Source organism: Marmota marmota, unplaced genomic scaffold (assembly GCF_001458135.2).
Source record: "Marmota marmota marmota unplaced genomic scaffold, marMar, whole genome shotgun sequence".
Lineage (NCBI taxonomy): Eukaryota > Metazoa > Chordata > Mammalia > Rodentia > Sciuridae > Marmota > Marmota marmota.
The window spans coordinates 41079597-41097932 of NW_026000026.1; the positions used below are offsets into that span (position 1 = coordinate 41079597).

Consider the following 18336-nt stretch of genomic DNA (forward strand, 5'->3'; position numbering starts at 1 on the left):
TTTGTTTGGTCAATAATGCTTGCTTAGTGAATTGTCATATGAATGATCATGATCATACACATTCACACCTCTTGCTCAAATCATCCTGTGTCCATTTTTTTGAGTTTTTTTGTTTTGTTTTGTTTGTTTGTTTTTTGATATTGCACTCAGGGGCACTCAACCACTAAGCCACATCTCCAGCCCTCTTTTATATTTTAATTAAGAGACAGGGTCTCACTGAGTTGCTTAGCACCTCACTTTTTTTGAGGATGGCTTTGAACTTTCAATCCTCCTGCCTCAACCTCCAAAGCCACTGGGATTACAGGCATGTGCCATCACATCCGGCTCTGTGTCCATTCTCACCCGCTTAAGAGTCCATTACCCACCAGCAGCCAAAGTGACCTTTTGACAACATAAGTTAGATGAGTGCACCCATGTTTATACCCCTCCAATGGCCCCAACATTACTTATAATAAAATCTAAGACCTTTCCATGGGTTATTAGGACCTACATGACCCACCACATGCCCCTCCTCATTGCACTCAGGACTTATGAGCCTCCTAGTATCCACTGAATATTCCATGTATACTGCTGCCACAGGGCCTTTGCAATTGCTGTCATTTCTGCCTAGAACATTCTTCCCACATACTCCCACAACTCACCACCTTACCTCTTTCATCAGTATCACCTACACAAGGTCCTTCCCTGACCACTGTTACCTATGGTTATCCACCCTTTTAATGTGCTTTATTTTCCTTATAGAACTCTGACCACCTGCCACTAAATTATAATCCTTTGTTTACTCACTAGGCCTATGCTGTCCAGCAGGGCAGTTATTAGCCACATGTAGCTTCTGAACATTTGAACTGTGGCTAGTCAAAACTGAGTTGTACCATAAGTATAAAACATATACCAGATTTCAAAGGCAGAGAAAAAAAAGGAATGTAAAATATTTCATTAATACTTTCATATTGATTACATGTTGAAATTACAATTTTTTTTAAATACTGGGTTACATTAAATAAAGTTAATTTCATCCATTTCTTTTCTCTTTTTTAATGTGGCCACCAAAAAAAACTAAATTAGATTTGTGCCTTACATTGCAATTCTACAGCCGGGCACAGTGGTTCACCCCTGTAATTCCAGAGGCTATCAAGGCTGAGACAGGAGGATCACAAGTACAAAGCCAGCCTCAGCAATGGCAATGCACTAAGCAACTCAATGAGACCCAGTCTCTAAGTAAAATACAAAATAGGGCTGGGATATGGCTCAGTGGTTGAGTGCCCCTGAGTTCAATCCCCGGTACCCCCTTCAAAAAAAAAGCACTATAATTCTACAGACTGGTATTTTACAGAAATAAGCTCCCCAGGGGCAGTCACTTTATCTGTCCTTTTCACCAATTAATCTCCAAACTCTAAACAGAACCCTATACACAGAGATGCTCATTAAAGATTGGATAACTGAAAGATCCTCTTCTTGCTGTGAATCTTCCCATCTTACAAGATCTAAGTTAAGCAACGTTCCTTCTAGAAGCCTCTTGGGATTGTCCAACTTGACACTTACCCCCAGGACCTAGGACAAGGGCCAGAACATTTGGACACTCAACAAGTCCATTAACTCAGCAAACGCTAGTTGAGCATCCACCACAAGTGGTTGTTGTTATGTGTCATCTACCTCATTTAATTGTCACAGTAACATAGGAGGAGGAGGAAAGGAGTAGACTATCAGACTTGTGTTTTAAAAGGAGGATCTGAGGCCAAGAGAAGTGAAACAATATACCCAATAAGCAATACACAAAATGAGCAAGTGGCAGACCCAGAATGCAAATCCATGTCTTCCAGCTTCAGCCCTTGGCACCTGGCCCTCCACCCAAGGGCCAGGCTGGCAGCTGGCAGACAGCATCACACCCACAGAGATGATCTGGTTGGCCTACATAGTAGACTGTTTGCTTGTTTGTTTTAGCTATAATCTTTGCCAAAATCTGAGATTTTAGGGATTTTAACAGTCCAGGTTTCCATTTTCATTCAATACTTGAACACCTGCTACACGCCAAGTACATCAAATATAATCCAAGAACAAGATAGAAATGGCTCCAATGCTCATAGAGGGGTTCAGACAATAAAGCATCAAGTAATGAAAATATATAAGATACCAAATTGTGATAAGTACTATAAAAGAGAAAAGACAGAAATAGGGGATAGAAAATGCCAGGGGTAGAGGATGTCATTTTCAGTGGGTTAACTGAGGAAGCCCACACTGAGGAGGTGACATTTGGATAAAATTCTAAGCAGGGAAAGGGCAAGATGTGTAGACATCTAGGAAAGAAAGACCTCCAGCAGACAGAATGGCAAATGCAGAGGTGGTGAACGGCACCACAGGTTAGAACAGAGAAACACAATCTTTCCAGAAACAGAGTACAGAAAAAATGGACACCTTCCTTTTGATGGTATAGAACTGCAGCTGGAAAGTGATTCCCAGTCAGTACTTACAGTTCCCAGCCTTCCCTGCATCCAGGCATAGCCATGTGACTAGGTCCCACCAATGGAAGGTAAGCATTAGGGAAGTATGTCTCCTCCATTAGCACAAAAAAGGGGGTGTGTCCTTTCTACCCACTCACCCTCTTCCACTGGCTAGACAGAGATGACAGTGAGGCACCAAGGAAAAAAAAAAAAAGAAACCAACACGCTGGTTTCATGTCACCCACTTCCCAAACCATATGAAGGAAACAAAATCACTTATCTGGTATTCTTGCCAACACTGTATAACCTCAATTTAAAACATCAGAGAAATCCAAAATGAGGATCACAAAAAAAATCAAGTGACCAGTTCTCTTCAAAAATCAAGGTCATGAAAAATAAGGAAATACTAAAAAATTGTGATATACCAGAAGATACCAAGAGACATATCAACTAAATAAAATGATCCTGGACCAGAAAAAGGACAATAATGGGAACTTGTGAAATCTAAATAAAGTTTAATTTTTTAAAAAAAATTGTACCACTATTAATTTCTTGATTTTGGACCCTGTGCCATGTAAAACATTAATATTAGGGGAAGATGAGTAATGGGTATATAGAACTTTGCATCATTTTTGCAACTTAAGTCTAAAATTACTTCAAAATAATAAAAAAGTTTTAAACACTTTTTCTGAGGTAGGGTATTCTATCACATAAATATATAAATAAACATAGCAGAGTGTTGTACCTCCAATTCTCTAACTCAAGAGATAAACATAACAGAGCATTGGGTGTGTAATGTACATGTAATAAACTTAACACAGGGAAAGAGCTGAAGCTATCATTCTTTACCCAGGTTCCTCACCAGCTCTTCCATCTCTCCCTTCTTCTTGTATCTAACAGGAGGACTAGTAGGATTCCCTATTCCCCTCAAAGGCAATAATGTGAGGCATACTAGTGCTGAGGCTATGGATTCCTAGTTTCTTGCAAACATCCACACAAAATGCAAGGTGTACAGAGGGTAGGAGAGAGGCAGTTATTGAGGCAACAAATATTTCCTGAATGCCTCTGTTCTTCCAGACACTGGTTAGGCCCTGGGAAAACAGCCACGAACAAGATCCATGCAGTTACTGGCTCTCATGGAGTTAACAAAGAGGAGGAACAGGCAAACAAAACTACATACGTGTGTACACCATGTATAAATTCAGATAATGATAAATGCTACAAAGCCAAAAAGCCAGACTAATCTGATACAGGCTTCTTGGAAGAAGTGACATTTGAGACACGACCTGGTCTTTCTCTGATCCTGTTTCCTCATCCATAAACCAAAGCTAATGATCGTCACCCTTGCAGTAGCTAATTTTAAGAATAATATTAGAGGGTTGCGGTGGTGGCTCAGCAGTAGAACACTCGCCTAGCACATGTGAGGCCCTGGGTTCAATCCTCAGCACCACATAAAAATAAATAAAATAAAGGTATTGTGTCCAATTACAACTAAAAAATAAATATTAAAAAAAAGAATAAAATTAGCTAATGACCACATGGGATTTAGAATTTCTAGTAAGTGAATGAGTATCCAAAAATAATTATTAATGACCAAAATTACTTATCAAGACCATTACACTAAAAGCACTAACATTCTCAATTTATAATAAAGTATATAGAGCCCACTGATATTTATTCAAACATCTATGAATAAATCGATAAATGCAGAAACAGCTATTTTCCTCCACTGGGCAGCAAAGGAGAATAATGACTATACGGGGAGATGGAGAGAGCGGGGAACACAAATGCCCACACCAGAGCCAATAAGAATGATGAACCTCCCAGGAGGCCCTCTTTGGCAGTTGCCTTCTAGGTGCCTGACAAGATGAAGAGACCCAAGTTCAAGGGGGCCAGCATGGACCTCCCCTGAAGAATTGACTCCATCTCTTCATAAGTGGAGATAACAAAGACATGGAAACAAACTGGAGGTTCTCAGTCCTCAGTATGGGGCCAGGTATTAACAAAACACCGTCCCAGCTTCCCTTGAGTTGCAAGTTTAACTATAATTAACACATTTTCTTTCACACACACACACACACACACACAAAAAAAAAAAAAAAAAACCCTTTGGTAATATTGCATCCCACTTCTAAACCTGTGAACAGTAAAAAACTATTGAACTGATTTAGAAAAATAATCATGAAATAAGAGTATATAAAGTAAAACAATTTTAGATCAAAGGGCTTTATATTATGCAATTGGATATCTCAAATAACCTTGCAACAGTGGTCCACTTCATGCTTTGAATATAGTCCTTGCTGCTCTGCCACTGCAACTTAGTTTTTAAATGGACATTTCTTTCTCTTCCTTTGTCCTTACTCCTCCCTAATCTCTCCCCTTCCCTAATCTCAAGGGAAACAGAGCTACCTTTCTTCCCCATTTTAAGCAGATTTATCTGTCCTTGAGTACACACCCACCATAGGAACTAAGTAATCCAGCCTTTAGGGATGGTACCAGAAGATCTCAGAAATGGACTAACTCCCAAATTAACAAGTGAATTACAATTCCAACAAAGAACATGTGGAATGTAGCCTTTGAATTACCTCTTTAAAAGACCCCTGTTCCTGCTCATGGGCAGAATCACAGCCTCTGGGACAGGAGACCCCTATGTTTCTCCTTTGCTAGCAAAGCAATAAAACTACTTTTTCCTTTTTCTCAAAACCATGTTCTTGTTATTGGATTGGCATAGGGACAAGGACTCAGCTTTCTGTAACAAACTCTCTGATGGAAAGACACACATGGATTTATCTCTCTCCCTCTGGCGCACGTGCTCGCTAGCATTCTCTCTCTCCCCCTATTTCTCTCTCTCTCACACACACACACACTCTCTCTCTCTCCACCTTTGTAGCAAAGCAACAGAAGTTTAATCTCAGATTATGTTTAGTAAACACTCTAAGTAATCAAAGAGCTTTTTTAAAATGCTATGTTATATTCATAATATTTATACCTTGAATATTGTGCACACTATAGATATTTTTAAATAAAAAATAAATAAGCCATTTATTTCACATTATTTTCAAAGTTCACCTAAAAGAAAGAAAAAATTTCCACATGCTCTGAACTCTAGGAGTCATCAAGAGCAACAGCCCTCCTGATGGAAGCCCACCCAAACCATCAGAGCTCTCACTCCCCACGGGAGAAACTCCCTTTTCTCTATCCAGCCAACCCCTACTTCCCTCCCTTGTCCCTTCAGCCTCCTTTCTCCAACCCCTAACTCCCTAACTGCTCTTTCTTTGTTAAAATAAAAAGACAGACAAAACACCTGTCCTCTGCCAAGCCTGGGTTTGCAAAGCCCAGGTGAGAGCTGGAATCTGAGCCAGACTGTGTGCCTCCAACAAGGAGTAAAGGAGTTTGAAAAGATGTCATTACAGGAGCCAAATTCTTCCCAGGTAAACAGGATCTAGGTTCTCTCCTTCCTTTCATCTCACCATTAATGGGAAGGGCAATCAACAGGTGCCACCTCCATGCCCTTGTGGCTCACACACATCCCCCAGCCTCCTGCAGTTATGGCAGCACCTCCCATAGCTCATTAGTCCCCTCCAGATCCATTTAGCCTAATTTGGTGGCCTAACCCAGCCAGCTGGGCTCAGGCCTTGACCTGCAGAGCCTCCAACACTGATGAGCTCTCCCCTTCCAGAGCCTGGAACCCGGGGCAAGGCATGACAGTCTACTCTCCTGCTTTCCCTGCCCCCTGCCCACCCTCCACTGCTCAGTCCTCCACTCTTGCCTCCTTAATTGTGGCTGTTAGTAACAACAGTGATGGAAAGAAACAGTAACAGCAATGGTTCACTAATGGTACACAGTTCATCTTATCTCCCCAACAACATATGCAGCATTATTTTACAATAGTTCTCAAATGTGACCTCAGAACCCTTTTACACTCTTAAAAATTACTGAGGAGCCCAATGAGTTTTTATTAACATCAATCGTATCCAGTGAAAATTACCATATTAGAAATTAAAACTAAGAAATGTTTTAAACAAAATGCACAGCCCACAGCCCCAAAACATCATTAGACATCATAGTTAATGTATATGGAAAACACTGTATACTGGTTACACAGTACTGCTATCCCCTTGCTCTCGTTTACTGTGGTCTTCTGGAAGACAACATTCACTTCCATCACAGCTGTCACCATCTTCAAGTTGGGACAGTCAGGAACCCCCATGAAAAGCAGCATTATGAGGACAGTAAAAACTCTTGAATAAAAAAGGCACATAACACCTTAGTACTACTGTGCAAACAGTTTTGACTTTATGAACCCCCTACAAGAGTCTCAACAATTCACAGCTGTCCCTGGAACACACTTGGGAGCACTGCTGTTTTATATAACAAGCAAGTAAACCTTACAGAGTAACAACAACTACCCAGGTCCCTCAGCCAGCTACTGAAGAGCTCTGGTCTCGACCTTGGTTACACAGTATTGCTATCCCCTTGCTCTCATTTATTGTGGTCTTCTGAAAGACAATATTCACTTCCTTCAAGTTGGGACTGTCAGGAACCCCCATGAAAAGCAGCACTATGTAGATAGTAAAAACTCTTGAGTGAGGGAAGAGATAGTCAGGGCCCACACCCAACTTCTCACCCCACCAAAAAGGGCAAATGCAGTCCTGGACCTTAACTCACAGCCTGTTAGCTATTAAAAGCATGGCATGTGCTTTCCTCTGCCCTCCCACCTGCACTCATAGCTTGTTATTTATTAAAAGCATGATATGTGCCTTTCCCTCCCTTTCAACTCCCAGTCTTATCAGCTGCGAAAACCAGGTGCATCATAAAGGCCAGGATTCCCCTGCCATGACTCTCCAAGGACAATCAACATAAAAGATAAAACTGTTGGGGAGTCACCAAAACAGCAAACTCCCAGAACCCTTAACTTGTTACATGATTTGTGTTTTCTTCCAGCCTCCCACCTATCTAGTCTCTCAACAGCTACAGGAACTCAAACTACAGTGTAAAGATGTTTATGCAGGATGCAGCATCAATATGAGAGATGAACAATTGGTGCCAGGATGACAGCAATACTACCCTGTCCCTCAAGGTTGAAACACTGACCAAGGAAAAGAAAAACATCTTTTGAAATGCACCTGAAATTATTAACATTCTAAACTCTAGCCCAGCCCTACTACCCTTTCATTGGAATAAAAATAGATCTCCCTCTTTGTCCCCAACAGCCAGCTTGACACTCTCTTGGTCATTGCTGTGTCTCCCTTCTGCTCCAGCAAGAAGTCTCAATAAGAATCTTGCTCCTGGAACTTTACAGATTCAATGCAATTCTCATCAAAATCCCAATGACATTCCTTGCAGAAACAGAAAAAGCAATCATGAAATTCATCTGGAAAAATAAGAGACCCAGAATAGCTAAAGTAATTCTAAGCAGGAAGAGTGAAATTGGTGGTATCATGATTCCAGATTTTAAACTATACTATAGAGCAATAGTAACAAAAACAGCATGGTACTGGCACCAAAACAGGCTGGTAGACCAATGGTACAAAATAGAGGACACAGAGACAAATCCACAAAATCACAACTACCTTATATTAGACAAAGGTGCTAAAACCATGCAATGGAGAAAGGATAGCATCTTCAACAAATGGTGCTGGGAGAACTGGAAATCCATATGCAACAAAATGAAATTGAATCCCTTTCTCTCACCATGCATAAAAGTCAACTCAAAATGGATCAAGGAGCTAGGAATCAGACCAGGGACCCTGCGTCTAATAGAAGATAAAGTTGGCCCTAATCTTTATCACGTGGGGGCAGGCCCCAAATTTCTTAATAAAACACCTATAGCACAAGAGTTAAAACCAAGAATCAACAAATGGGACAAATTCAAATTAAAAAGTTTTTTCTCAGCAAGAGAAATAATATGAGAGGTGAATAGGGAGACTACATCCTGGGAACAAATTTTTACCCCTCAAACATCAGATAGAGCTCTAATCTCTAGAGTATACAAAGAACTCAAAAAGTTAAACAACAAAAAAGCAAATAACCCAATCAACAAATGGGCCAAGGACTTGAACAGAAACTTCTCAGAAGAGGATATACAATCAATCAACAAATACATGAAAAAATGCTCACCATCTCTAGCAATCAGAGAAATGCAAATTAAAACTACTCTAAGATACCATCTCACTCCAATAAGAATGGCAGCCATTAGGAAGTCAAACAACAATAAGTGCTTGCGAGGATGTGGGGAAAAAAGTACACTCATACATTGTTGGTGGGACTGCAAATTGGTGCAGCCAATTTGGAAAGCAGTATGGAGATTCCTTGGAAAGCTGGGAATGGAACCACCATTTGACCCAGCTATTCCCCTTCTCGGACTATACCTAAAAGACATAAAAAGAGCATACTACAGGGACACAGCCACATCAGCACATAGCAGCACAATTCACAATAGCTAGAATGTGGAACCAACCTAGATGCCCTTCAATAGATGAATGGATTAAAAAATGTGGCATATATACACAATGGAATATTACTCAGCACTAAGAAATAACAAGATCATGGCATTTGCAGGCAAATGGATGGCATTAGAGCAGGTTATGCTAAGTGAAGTTAGCCAATCCCTTAAAAACAAATGCTGAATGTCTTCTCTGACTCAAAATGGGATAGGGAGGAAGAGCATGAGAAGAAGACTACCACTAAATAGGGAAGAGAGGTGGGAGGGAAAAAGAGGGAGAAGGGGAGTTGCATGGAAGATGGAAGGAGAACCTCATTGTTATACAGAATACATCTATGATGTTGTGATGAGAAAAAGAAAAAAAGTGTGTCACATTAGATTGGATAGAGAGAAAGGATGGGAGAGGAGGGGAGGTGTAGGAGGATAGGAAGGGCAGCAGAATAGAATAGACAATATGATTGATGTATGTACATTCCATGTATGTATTATATGTCAAAATACATTCTGCTGTCATGTATGACTAAAAAAAAATTAAAATAAAGAATCTTGCTCCTGGAAAGAGGAAAGGGAGAGTGGTGGGGGTGAGGAACAGGAATTGAAATCAAATTTCATGCATGTATGATTTTGTCAAAATGAACCCAATTACTATGTATGACTGTAATGCTCTAATAACAATAAGAGACTTGCTCCTGTAGCAATTGTGCTTTATCTGATTCCTCTGATGAAAAAATCCATCCAGTCACTAACACAGTGACCTCCAAATGTGCATTTGCAGAGCTGATGATTCACCCAGATGGGTTATCTCACCTCCTAATCCCTGGATCTCCCATCAACATCCTGAACCAACTCAAGTGGCCATCATGTACCTTCATCCTCCCTAGCCAGCTCTGTGCCCAGCATTACCACCTTTGGGAAAAGTAGTCAGTCTTCCACTTGAGTATATATTGTTCCTACACAAACAAGAGGAAGTAAATACACTATTTGAAAGTAGTTATCTATGGATCGTGGAATTAAGAGTGACTTGCAATTTGATTTCATTGGTACAATCTTACACATAACACATCTTTTATAAGCATGTGTTATCTTCATAATAAAAATAGGTTTTGTTTGTAAATTTTGTTCTTTGATGCTGCCTTTCCTTTCACTACTCCACCTTAGTCTAGAATCAGATCATCATGGGCCATATTTCAGCTCTTTATGGTCACCAGGCACTTAGCCATCCTGAACTCTGTGACACAAACAGTCAGGAAAATCAATGGCATGTATAAAAAGTATAAAAAGTACTTTGCCCAGCACTTGGCAAACAGTAAATACGTGTTTATTGTTGCTGTGCTGTTATTATTATTTCCATTAAATGAAACTTCTGAAAACACCAATTTTTATTGTGAAATAACACACGCTTATAAAAGATGTGTTATGTGTAAGACTATACCAAAGAAATCAAATTGCAAGTCATTTTTAATTCCATGATCCACAGATAACTACTTTCAAACAGTGTATTTGCATCCTCTTGTTTGTGTAGGAACAATATATACTGTATTGAAACCATCAGTAGATTCCGATATTTATTTATATAACTTTTACTTTGGAGCCAGGCACTGTCAGAAATGTTACTTATTCCATCACCATCTCAGCCCAATGAGGAGAGTTTTGTGAAGACCACCATTTTACAGATGAAGAAACTGAAGCACACAACTAAAGTGCCAAGACATGAAGCTAGGAGTGGCAGGGTTGGCATTCATCAAGTCCTGTTTAACCATACTGCCCAGAATTTTCCACAGTTGTAGGAATGTTCTATATGTAGGCTGTTTAACATGTGGTTATGGAGCCATTTGAAGTGCCTAGTGCACCCGAGTAACTAAAATTTTGATTTAAAGTTCATGTGGCCAATAGCTATATACTAGTAGTGAACACAGGACTTTAGAGAAGAAAAACCCAAACCCCCATGTTTAACAAAGAAAAGCCCCTCTCAACTAATTCTACAAAAATTTCAACTGCTCTTTAAAATTACTAATAGACTAACTTTGTTCTTACCTCCCAGTCATCCCCTATCCTCCCCTCATCAAGTCTTATACCTCATTGAAGAACTTTAAAGAGCTAGAATAAGGTAAGACAGATCTGGGTTTAAATCCTGACTCTATATGGTCCTAGTGTGTGACTTTGGGCAGGCTGGTTCACTCTGAGTCTTTGTTCCTTATCTGTACAATGGGCTGGCAATAGCAACTTCCAAAAAGCATCCCCAAGTACTTACCAATTATTGTATCAGAAAATGGTCTCTGACAATATCCCCTCAGGACTCCATTCAAACTCCACCCTCTTGTCCCAAACATCCAGGAGAGCACTTCCCCCAGGCTCTAGAGTCCCCTAGAGGATTCATCACATCCCACCAAGTCACTGATCTGGTAGTGCCTTCAGGACCACTAAACCAGCATTTTCCTGAGGCCAAAGGCTCCTGTCATCTGTGAAACCAGTCAATGTGAATCCTGAGGCCATAAGTACCCACACAAAGGGCCCTAAAGGGAACTGGAGCAGGCTCAGCCCAGCACTATTACCTGAGAGTTCAGTCTCCCCTTCATAAAAAGAGGATTAAAAACCCTCTGTCAAGTCATTTGGCAGGAGAAGAAATGTAGCTGCCAAGCCAGAGCAATGAGCATGGGACCTGAAGGGAAGCATCTCCACAGATCCCTTCCCATCCTTAACACAAGAGTTTCTGTCATCATCACAGAACCCTGGCACTAACCAGGAACTAGTTTCTCTTTGCTACCACCTTGTTCTTGCACTGGGAAGACTTTACCATCTGGGTCTTTGTTCCTCATCTGTACAATGAGCTGGCAATGCCAATTTCCAGAAAGTATTAAGGATACTGATCCCAGTCAGAATACCAGTGGCATTTTTTACTTTCTCTTTTGAACTTGGGAGACATGACATTAAATTCTACCTGAGTGGTTAATCAAGAAGAAAGGCTGAGAACAGGCAGAAAAGGGAAAGAATTAGGTGAATCTGCCTTAGATGAGAAAACATTCACAAAGGTGGCCCACTGCCAGTCCTTGATAAATATTTTTTGGTAAAACATTTTTTAATATTTGTTTTTGAATAAAGGTACAGTCATTAAACTATAAAAATAATAATAGTAATAGCTAATTTTTAATTATTTGTTTGTTTATCTGTTTATTTATTTACTTATTTTGGTGGTGGTGGTGGTGGTGGTGGTGCTAGGAATGAAGCCCAGGGCCTCAACCATGCTAAGCAAACACTCTACTACAAGCCACATCCCTGGCCCAACAAGAAATCTCTGGAGCCTCTGCTAGATACAAGGTACCATATGGAGAGCTTGATCCTCAAGTATTCCCTCATTTGAATCTCACACTGCATTTTTTTTCACATTATCAACTGCAATGCATAGCTCCAACCTGAAATCTATTTAGTGATCTACAAACAGCATTTGTTAATGAAACAACAGAGTAAGGTGGAATAGCAAGTATAAGAATGAATTGCATATAATTCATGTACACCTCATGGGTCCTTTTTCCTCTCTACAAGATGTACAATTTAAAATGTATTTTCTCATTCAAAAACATGTAGGGAGGAAACCTCATCTTTATAACTTAGAAAACTATATGTAACTACTATTACCATTTGATTTAAAAAAACCCTAAGATTTAAAACAATTAAGTCTCTTGCTCAAATTTACCCAGTTCATAAATAACAGGCAAAATTTTAGCCCAGGCACTCTGTCTTAAGACCCTGACCCTTTCAACATTGTCAAACCAATGGGGTGGAAGAGATGGCCCTGAAGGATCACCTAGATTTTTCCATAAGAAAACAAGGAAGTAAGACCAATTAGTTACCCAATTATTATTTTATTATCCCCTCAGAGGAAAATAAATTAAACCTATAAAATTGCAAAAATTGAACCAATTTTTTAAAAAAGACTAGACATAAATAAGAACAAAGAAGAAGTCACAAAAAATGTGTATAATAATATACAAATTGCTAAACTTCTGCCCCCAAAATTATGAACACAATTAAGTTTCTGCTAAAGATTTACTCATTTGAAAAGCATAGTTGTGACTTTGGGCAAGTTAACTGTGCTATAGTCTGAATGCTTGTGCCCCCTAAAATTCCAATGTTGAAACCTAGCCCACACTGAGATGATATTAAGAGGTGGTGCCTTTTCGGGGTGACTAGGTCCTGAAGGCAGGGCCCTTGTGAATAAAATTAGTATCCTCCAAGAGACTTTTTTTTTGCCCCTCCCACCAGGTCAGGACACAGCAACAAGGTACCCTAACCAGATACCTTGTCTGCCTGACCCTTATCTTGGTCTTGCCAGCCTCCAGAACCATGAGAAATGTTTGCCGTTTTCAAGCTACCCAATTTATGGTATTTTTTATAGCCACCCAAAATGACTAAGCAGCTATGTTTCCCACTCTGTAAAATGGCATAACAATAAGTCTCCACCTGCTCAAAGCATTGCAAAGATTAGATTCTGTACCTGATACTCCTGCCAGAGAGTCAGGCAGAGAGCAAACTCTCAATAAAGGTGGCTGCTATTATGCCTAAGCAAGATAATTGCTCCTTTGCATCTGGAATGACTACTTCTGCCACATAAGCCATAAGGCAGTATAAACAAATAAACTCATCAAATCTTGGCTGGAACCATGCACTCCTGTTCCACACAAGGACAGATTACTATAAAGGCTCCTAACTCAAAAACTCAGTATCCTCCATTTTGCCCCCATTCATAAGATTCTGGCTACAACAGCATCCACACTGAGCTCCAGGCCCCTTTAATCTTGTTGGTTGCCACCCTCTGGCCTGAGGCTCCACTACTCTAAAAATTACCATCAAAAAATTTTTTAACAATTTCCACTAATGGACAACCAACAGGAAGTTCTTTCTCCAGAACCAATGGCTCTTTTTAGGTAACTTTTAAAAATTACATAAACAAGTTGTTAATTATTCATTATAAAAGTATGCATGAGTAATGTGAAAATTCAAACAGTAACAAAGAAAAAAAACTTTCCATCTTTAACTCACATATTCTTCATCAGGCCTCCTCTTTAGAGGTACTACTGTTACGTTTCTTATGAATTGTCCCACACAGCTATAGTTGTGTGTATGTGTATGTACATACATACAACTCATACACACACACAACTTTAAGCCGCTGTACTATGTGTGTATGAATGTGGACATCTTGCTTTTCTCAATCCCCTATCTTAGAGAGCTTGAAAGATCAATGTTTTTTCTAAGTGCTGCATACAGCGTTCCACCATAGGATTTAGACCTTAATTTTAAGAAATTCCCCACATTTTTACATTCACATCATTTATAGTTTTGTTGTTACAAGCAAGCATCCTTATATATTCAGCTTGGTAGGTAGGAATATAATCCCCATAATAATTCTTAGAAATGAAATCCCCAGATTAAAGGGTCCAATTTCTAATCTTGACAATTACTATCAATTTTTCCAACATGAAGTTTCAGATATTTTGACCCTCTATCATTATCAACTTGAAAGTGTCTATTTTGCCTTTCCTTTACCAGCACTGGTTCATATCTGCCAAGCACACTGGAAAAAAAATTTTTGCTTATTACCATTATAACTTGCACATCTTTTTTATGAATTAGGTCAAGTATTTTTTGGTTGACCACCTATATATCTCTTCTATCTTACTGCCAAATTCTGGATCTTTGACTCTCCCTGAAACTCTCTTTGGAAGGTTACCAGTATCCTCATCTCTAAGACCGAGGACCTCATCTTACTGTCATATCATCTTGGTAACACTTGACACCAAATACAGCCATCTTCAGGGGACCCTTCTCCCTTCCCACCATGACAGCCTGCTGGACTGGTTGTCCTCTATCTGCTGTAAGCCACTCTTCTCCCTGGAATCCTAAGAAGAGTTATACCCCAATGTCCAATTCCTGGCTCCCTTTCTTTCTCACCTAACATTAAAACTGTTGCCTATATGCAAAATATCTCCCAATGACAATCCTGGTCTAAGACCTAAAAACAAATCTCCAACCTTCTGATGAACACCTCTAGCAGAGATGAATCTTCTCCTTCAATATACACATAGCACTTTTCAGTGACACTTAACTATACTTCGTGTAACTCAACATATGCAAGATAGAAAGCATCAACTTCACCATCCATTCCCCAAATCTTATTCACCTCTTTGAGCATCAAAACTCAGTTAATGACTCCACATTTTTCCTCTAAACCCTCCTTCTGATCGGTGGAGTTGCCAATCCTGTCAATTATGTCAGTTAACTATCTTGGTATCTCTATCCCACCTTCCCATTTCCCCTCTAACCTAGACAACTGCTTCCTTCTGTCATGCCCCAATTCTGATGCCACCAATTGCCTGCTGAGCAAAAATGTCAATTCAATCTACCTCCACAAAGCACATGGTTTCTGGGCTTGTTTCCTGCCAGTGATCCATGAACCTGGGCTTAAGGTATATATTGTCAAGGCACTGAAATCACAGCACCTTTGCCAGAAGGCCCAGTTTTTTTAGAGTCATATCATTATACCATCCCTCCCTCACCAGACAGGGAACTCCTAGAAGACACTCATCAGACAAAATTCATTCACCTTGTATTCTGAATAGCACCCAGCACATTGCTGTGTATTTGGTAGGTGCTTAATAAATACTTCCTAAATTATCTAATATAGTTTTCTAGTATGTTTCATATTATTCCAAAGAAGAAAAAGAACAACTAATACATGAAAATCCATATTTTTAAATCATTTAAATGACTTTGGGGTCTGTTTATCTTGTATGACTGGATATAAAAAGAAACATAAATGTTCTTTTATGGCTTAAGAAAAGTCAAACTCTTCCCTAAACAGCTTTAGAAGAAACCTGAAAAAAATCACACATATTCCCTCAATAAATAAATAAATAAACTCACCCTGATTTCTAAAAGCACTTATTTTCAATGGTTCCAAATCAGAAAAATGACTTCCTACTCAACAATGGAGAAAATAGATTCAGGTAAGTCAAGAAGTATGGAAATCTCCTGATTTTATGATCTTCGGATGCCCTAATCAGCTATCAGAAGGACCAAACATTGACCTCCAGAAGTTGTTAGTATGACTAAAAGGGAGAGGCCATATGGTAAGTCAAATGTCCAACAACTCAGTTTAGAAATTAATAAAAACAAATTGCTCTGTGTGAACCTTGCCTAACAATTTGCAGGACATCCCATTTAAGTATACTTCATTCTTTCAAGTTAAACCAATTTAAAAAGTAACTTTTCCAAAGTATCTTTCTTAACAGGTTATAAAGAGGTCATTGAAAAGGAAACACAGGTTCCTTTTCAGTGAATGAAAAGTGAAATAATTCTGAAAAGCATTACTTAGTAGAAACATAAAACAAGATTAAATTCTACACGTGTTCACAAGCCCTCAGCATTATTTCAAACAAGGGCAAAGTGTCCTTGACTTTTTTCCCCAGGAGTCAAAACTTTAGTCAAAGTTTTCCTATCCCCTCTTTTCAGCCGAGGTTAAGAACTGCTAAGTTACTATTTATAAGTTAGGGTTCACATTCCGAAACTCTAAATCATCTCTAAGACGTTAAAAAAGTAGCGTGGTTAATAGTTACAAAACTTCTGAGTGGGCACAAATGAGGGTTGCGCCTGACATCTCAAGGTGCCCCCTCACCATTCCCATGTTCCCCCCAAGTATCTCCGTGGAAGTGATAACCTTGATGCTTTTTAAGGGGAAACGAGCAAACTTCCCCACGTTATTGGGTTGGGGACAGTTTATAGGAAATCTTCTTCCTGGCCTCTTGAACTCTTTACCCTTAGGATTCCCTCCAGGACAGAGTGAAAAAGGCAGCAAAACACGAAGTTCTCCAGGCCCCCAGAGGCCCCGGCCTGGATCAGGTGGGCCGGGAGCTTACCCCTGACACTTAAATTCACGCTGGCCTCTCAGGAGAGCTAGAGAACAGCTTCCTCTAGGTGGGGGTAAGGCAAGGGTGGGGGACGAGCTGTCCCACTCACCTGCGATTCATGGGCCGGACTCTCACGGCCACCTTGACAGATGCCATTGCTCATCCCAGCCCGGCTCGGCCCGGCTCGGCCCGGTCCGACCCGCGGGGATTCCCACCAGGCCAGCGCCTCGCGGCCGCCGGCGACTCTACCACTGAATCCGCGGCCCCCGCCCACTTCCCACTCGCCCCCGCCCCTCGGCTCGGGGCCGGACCTGGAGTCGCGCGGCGGCCCCACCTGCCAGGCCACTGAGCATGCCCAGAGTGGCTCCGGCCCGGAAAATCCGAGAGCCGGGGTTTGGAGGCGGCTCCGACGACGCGAAGGGGCGGAGCCAGAATGCTTAGGCTGAGATGGGGCGGGGCCAGGATACCCAGGGGCGTGGCAAATCGCCGGTTGCAGCCCTTTTGGCTGCAGCAGGGAAGTTTCTAAGAGTGATCATCCGCGGATGATTGCAAGAGAAAAGCTCATCCTCACCCCTGAAAAACTCGGGAGGAGTCGATCACTGCCATCTAGGGTCACAATCCTGGATACCGATTAACAAAAACAGAATTTTCAACCATTAACAAAGACCTGGCTTTACCAGCAGTGCATGAATTACAGCTCATCCGTTTTACAGAGGAACAAACTGAAATTATTTCAGAGAAGATGATGGTCAGTTTGTTAGCGGTGAACTCTAAGTCTTTCTCTGCTGACTCTATAAATGTCCAAGCATGTGTTTTGGACCCCTCAATTTCGGGTACCAAGAAAATAAAAAGAGTATGAGATGTTTTAAATGCAGGAGGGAATGTTGTATTGGCTGAAATCAGATCTCAGTAAAAGTGCTTGCATTTATGTTAGTTAGCAATTTTGGTTTAAATCATAAAGGAGTTAGGAGAACCACCGTTATCTTTTTTAAAGGTTAGGACTTCCAGTGTAAGTAAGCTTCCACCTAACTCCCCTCTATTGTAAAATGAAATCTATTCATTTAGTCATGCATGCATGTATTCTTTCACACAAACCCAAAAGACCACCAGTGAACCGCAGGGTCACCTGCTGGTCACATTAATCAAGGCATGACCTGTCTTCCTCTTGCTGTCCCTTTCAAGTTAGATGGGCACCAACAGCCCAGCCCTTCCTATCACTAAGAGATGGCAACTGGTAAGTCCACTAAATGCCCTGCCACTCCCTCAAAGCCAGTACCTGCGATGTGCGGGTCAACCTTGGCCCCTACATCCCTACCTGGGCCACAAAGGGAGGTTCTGCCCTCACACACTACATGTCCCCACTGGTATTTCACATTCCTACAGCATCCAGGAGTTGGCCAGCACTGGCCATTGTTCAAATAATGGGAGCCCCTCAAGAAGTGGTAGCAGGGATACTGGTAGTGAGCCCCAGCTCCAACACTATCTCGAGGCTTTTGCCTCATCTGAAAATCAGGAACTCCGTGGGCTTAATTAATGCAGTAAGTGAAAT

The 18336-nt window shown here is 40.7% G+C and overlaps 1 protein-coding gene across 6 annotated transcripts in view; it reads right to left on the minus strand.

Moving 5' to 3' along the window:
* Kif16b (kinesin family member 16B) overlaps positions 1-17086 on the minus strand; it is a 302607-nt gene extending 285521 nt beyond the window's left edge. For 2 of the 6 annotated variants that reach the window (XM_048811331.1, XM_048811332.1), the window contains exon 1: positions 16897-17078. In XM_048811331.1, coding sequence (XP_048667288.1) covers positions 16897-16943 — 47 coding nt within the window. In that variant the 5' untranslated portion in view covers positions 16944-17078. Of the gene's footprint in view, positions 1-16896 lie in introns of all 6 variants that reach the window. The other 4 variants (XM_048811330.1, XM_048811329.1, XM_048811328.1 and 1 more) reach the window with 3 other exon arrangements.
* Positions 17087-18336: the final 1250 nt, after the last annotated feature.